Raw genomic sequence first — 5,113 nt, forward strand, 5'->3', positions numbered from 1 at the left:
CCTCAGGATTCTGTATTAAAAACTAAACAAGCAAAGCTCTCTAGATGTTCCAAACATGGTGGTCTATCCAGGCATGTTAGGTCATGATTCTCTGATATTATTTTCGATGTTGTGAACTAGGGAGTAGCGCTGTTTTCATGATAAAGGAAGAATATTTCTCTTCCTCTACCTGGTGCCTGTCACCTTGCTTCCCAGAGGTAGGATCTCAAGACAAATAGATACATGAACTGGGGGATGCTTTTTCTGCTAACCCTGCAGACGCGATGCCAAGACTCAGAGAGACTGGCGGCCGCCTATTGTGCAGACGTCATCGGATTTGGTGTCCTGCAAGGGGGCTTTGTGCCCTTCCCAACCCCTTCCTGCCCTGCTGGCCTTGGGCAGGCTCTTCCATCTTGGGGCCGCAGTGTCCTTACCCTCATGAGGAGGGCATGGGCCTGTGTATTTTCTTTAGTTCCAGACCCTTTGGTCTGTTGAGATCTTAACTGAAGCCCAGGTTACGGGGGCCTGGAATGCTGCCTCCTCCCCAGGAGCCCTCTCCTCACAGCACCTCCCGAGGGGCTGCAGCAGAAGCCCGGAGTGCTGGCCTCTAGGAGCCCAGCTTGACATTGGCAGAGGCCTGGGATCCATGCTGATGACGAGGCAAGACCTACTGGGAGGTGTTGCCTGAGCCCCTGTCCACCATCTTGCCTGAAAAGGTCAGGACAGCCTCCTTTCAAACAATCTGCTTAAACTGGATTCTGTTTACCAAGCTCTCCAGTAATCCCCCCAGGCAAAACAGTGACAGGTGACAATCGAAAACCATAATGCTGTGACTTCAGAGAAATAGGTCTGTGGTTTAAGAAAATGATTGTAGGTACCTTATGTAAATGATATTGCTGGACAAAGCTCCAGCCCCAGGAAATTTATAGCAGTGGAGGGCACGCTCTCTATTTGTATCCTGCTCTGTGCAGTGAGAATGCAGCAGGGGCTTGGAGCCTGATGTCCTGGCTTTTGTCAACCGGCTTCGCTCCCTGGCCATTTAGTATTAATACTCGATTATAGTGGATACACTGTAATGATTTCCCGATGTCAGCTTTTCTCCAGAAGCCACGCAAAGGAGGTTTTTAGCTTCCTGTGTTTTGATGGAGTAGACTTTGCAAAGCCCTAATTCAGGCCAGCAAATTTTGAGCGCTTTGCTCTGGCTTTGATGGTCCTGCAGCTTTCTGGGGGTACTGGTGTTGTGTCTTACTATCTCTCTGGGTTCTCATGGCTGAGCCGGGGCCCGCTGTGCACCCTGAGCTGACCTCTCAGGAATTTCCAAAGTGCCAAATATCAAATTCACGTGGAGCCAGATTGGACCAACGGTGCACTTGGCTTTCCCTGTCAGCTTGCTTTGTGAGTGAGATTTAATCATTTTCTTTCTTCTTTCTCCTTGATGGTTGATGGGACAAGTGTCAGGCAGTTAGAAAGTGGTAGAGTTGCATCTCGAATCCAGCTTGTGCCCACTTTGTCCTCCTGTCTGCTGACGACAGAGCCACTGCTGGGCAGACCAGTTCTTCTCGTGTGCTGCGACCCTTTCCATGCAAGGCCCTGCTGTCCCTCGCCATGTATAGAAATCCTGCTCAGCCTTCAGGGTCCCACTGGCGCCTCTTTGCTGTGTGGAGTCCTTCCCATTGCCCAGCCCTGAAGGATGTCTTTGAACAACTCCGTAGGCATCATCTTAATTACAAACATTGGCCACCACCTACTTGCATTGGCTCATTTTCCTTACCATCTTTGAGATTCTGTGTTAACCTTGTTCCCTGGTTCTTTGCCCACCACCTGGCCCCTGACATCACTTCTCTGTGCTCAGTCCTTCCTCCTTCAAGAATACTGCGTGCTCTGCAGTCTGGTGCTCAGTAATCAGTAGACAGATGAAAGGCTGAGTTCAGCTGGGCATTGTCTCCCGCGGACCCAGGAGCTCCTACCCTGGTGATCCCATAATCACATTTCCGAGAGCCAAGACCTTGGATTTCACGTTCAGAATAGAGCAGTCAAATCACTGCTGGCGACACCAGAGAGCTGGCAGTGTTGTGGCGTGTCAGCATTTGAAACCAGACTCTCTGAATTTTGGACCTAAAGGAATTTGGAGAGACTAGTTGACTCTCTCATTTGATACATGAAGAAATTGAGACCCAGCTGTCATTAACAGTGAGTGGGCTGCAGCCCCTAGATGGTTCTGTGGGCCAAATTTACTGGCAAGTTTGGCCCTCTAGCCTGATGGCCTTGGATTCAGTCGTGCCTGGGCCAGTGGGAGACCAGCCATACACACAGTCGACCTTACATTAGACGTATCATCTGTCGTTGGAAATAAATGTTTGGTTCCACAGCTCATGGTTTATATTATTTCTCTAGATACTCAGCCTGCTTTCCTAGGTCTCTCTCGCCTGTTTCTGTTTTCCACACCCACTGCCTTAGCCAAAGCGGATTCCTGGTTTTTGTGGCTTAGTCCCTTTGTTTCTGCACCTGGAAAACCACCCACTGTCATTTCCAAATGCCAAATTCCCACTGGCCCGTGAAGACTCAACTTAGAACTGCCTTGACCATGAAGGTTCTCCTAGATTGGCAGTTTTAAAGAATTCTTTAAAGCAGAGATCTCTTTTGTCAAATAGAAATACTTATTGGGATCTGATATGTAGGCTACAACCAACTGTTTTGTTGAAGCTGGGTTTGGGACTCAGAATCCTGCACATCTAGCTCTGAGGATTTGCTGAGCACAGTGGGAATATCTTTGCCCTTGATGGTAGAACTCTCTCCAACTTTTGGGTGCCTGTAGCACTTGTCCTGCACCGCTCTCGTGGCCTATTATCACCTTATACCTTGTCTTATAGGTATGTGGTACCTTTTCTACTGGAAGGTAAAGCTCTTTGCACAGTTTTGGTCTGGATCTCCCATGGTTTCTAGGGAAGATTCTCAGGAGATACTGTTAATGAGTGAATTCACATAACTTCCATCTCTGTAGGTTAGAACATGAAATCCAGCAGTTGAAGCAGAAGATCTGTGAGGTCGATGGTGTTCAAAAAGGGCATCGTGGGACCTTGGAGGGAACACCTGCTTCTTCCAGCTTGCCATCCAGTGCTGAAAAGTCTTACCTGGTCCCCCTGATGGATGCCAGGTACTGGACATTAGACTGATGGCATGCCTATTTCTGATGTGATTTAATGACTCACAGTACCTTATATTGGCCAGTTTGCATATGGAGGGCTCTATCAAAGGTGATAAGCAGTACTTGTCCCCACGACACGCCTTGTCCTGATCAGCTGCTGCCTGGCCCGTGGTGGGGTGAGATGTCATTTAAAGGGCCCAAGACCTGAGACCTGACCAGCCAAATCTAAGGAATACTGGTGCAAGGAGTTTGTGTGAGAAGGTAGAATTAAAAGGTTCAGGGAAACCAGTTCCTCCACAAAGAAGTGATACAAGGCTAGGTTGAGAGGAACAAAGTAGAGTTAATTGAATTGTACCAAGAAGGACCTTGTGCTGACAAATAATTTATAGAAGCCATAGATTACAAATAGATGAAGTCTGTCACAAAGACTGTACCAGTATATTCAGAATGATCACGAATAGCATAAGTACAAATCTGATGTTACTGTAGGAAAATGATTTTCAACTTGGGTGGCATCATGAATTGCCCTGTGGCTTAGAGCCCTCAGATAAATCAACCTAATCATTCTTTGCCTATAAGAAAATTGACTATTTTTCTCAACTCCATCTATGTCATGGGGACATTTCAAATTGGACAGTCCTGAGCCCTGGCTAGTAGGAGTTAGGTATTCAGATATCAAAATGTACTCAGAGTGGCATGAGCCTCGATGGTCCTTTAAATCTAGGTCTGCATCTTCTGTGGTGCTCATTTAAAATTTAAGGTCCAGGGAGATTTGTTTCTAAGTGGCCTTGGTTCAGATTCAGTTGCATATGATTTTCTTTACTGAAATACTGAAAGGTAAATACTGCATTTTATTACCCTAGCTCCATTCTTTGGGGCTGTTTTACCTGTAATATTAATCTCTTTACCCAGCATATCAGAAAGTCATTTAGCCATGGTCAGTAGTACAGAAATGTGTGTAGGATTTTGCATGGGCTTAGAAAGATGCAACCAGATTTTTTATTTTTTAGTGTGCTAAGATGTAAACATGCAAAACACTTCATTTAAAATAATCCGTCTAATTCATTGTCTGTAGAACTGGGGCAGGGAGCCTAGAACTGAGAAAGCCTTGCCTTTGGGCGGCCTGAGCCACTAGAAAGATTTTGATGGAACCCAAATTCTCTCTTTCCCGGGTTCCTCTGGGTGGATGGCTGTACTTCACACAGTTTCCCCTGTATCGTATTGGGTACCAGCTGTTTTCCCTGTATCGTATGGGGTACCAGGCATTCGGTTGACAGCTCTTTCTGGCTTCAGCCATCTTGACCCTTCACCAGGCATTTTGGAAGGTCTAGAGACCTTTAAAATGTGGTGTCTCATGGCCGGGTGCAGAGACAAGACAGAGCAGGAATGATGTGAGACGTTGTTCCATCCAATAGTGAAGGTCTGTGGAGAGTGCATCTACTTTTTGTTTTTCCTTTTAATCCTCTGAAATGACTTTGTGTTTTGTGAGAAATAAGAATCATCGTTTTCTGTGTGAGGAAACGGAGGCTCGGTGAATGAAGTGTTGGGTAGTGATGCCTTCTGAGACCGCAGAGTCATCTGGAACCCGAGTCTGCGACTCTCCCCTGTCCAGCAGCAGAGGTTCCGCTCAGGACATAGGGAGGGATTTGGATGGGATCACTGAGTCTCCCTTCTGTTCCCAAGATTCGGTTATTCGTCCAGGCCTCTCTTGTTTGGGGAAAACCCAGATAGTAAACACATGGCATTAGATTTCTTCGAAAGTTGACAAATGGTCCAGATCCTGAGTTGTGATTACATTTGGCATTTAGAACGAGAAGGTTCCCAGCCGCAAAGGGCATGGTAACGAAAAGATCTCAGAATGCCCTGTGTGGTTACAAGCGGTCACGGACCCCCATCTCTTTTGCTTCCAGGATCAGTGCTTACATTGAAGAAGAAGTCCAGAGGCGCCTTCAGGATCTGCACCGTGTGGTTGGCGATGGCAACGGTGCA

General features: G+C 47.0%; 1 protein-coding gene across 1 annotated transcript in view; it reads left to right on the top strand.

Moving 5' to 3' along the window:
* KIF16B (kinesin family member 16B) overlaps nucleotides 1-5,113 on the top strand; it is a 284,700-nt gene that overhangs the window by 179,238 nt on the left and 100,349 nt on the right. The window contains exons 20-21 of the mRNA XM_024752697.1: nucleotides 2,981-3,133; nucleotides 5,035-5,108. Coding sequence (XP_024608465.1) covers nucleotides 2,981-3,133; nucleotides 5,035-5,108 — 227 coding nt within the window. The remainder of the gene's footprint in view (nucleotides 1-2,980; nucleotides 3,134-5,034; nucleotides 5,109-5,113) is intronic.

Source organism: Neophocaena asiaeorientalis, unplaced genomic scaffold, assembly GCF_003031525.2.
Source record: "Neophocaena asiaeorientalis asiaeorientalis breed wild unplaced genomic scaffold, Neophocaena_asiaeorientalis_V1.1 scaffold528, whole genome shotgun sequence".
NCBI classification, from domain to species: domain Eukaryota; kingdom Metazoa; phylum Chordata; class Mammalia; order Artiodactyla; family Phocoenidae; genus Neophocaena; species Neophocaena asiaeorientalis.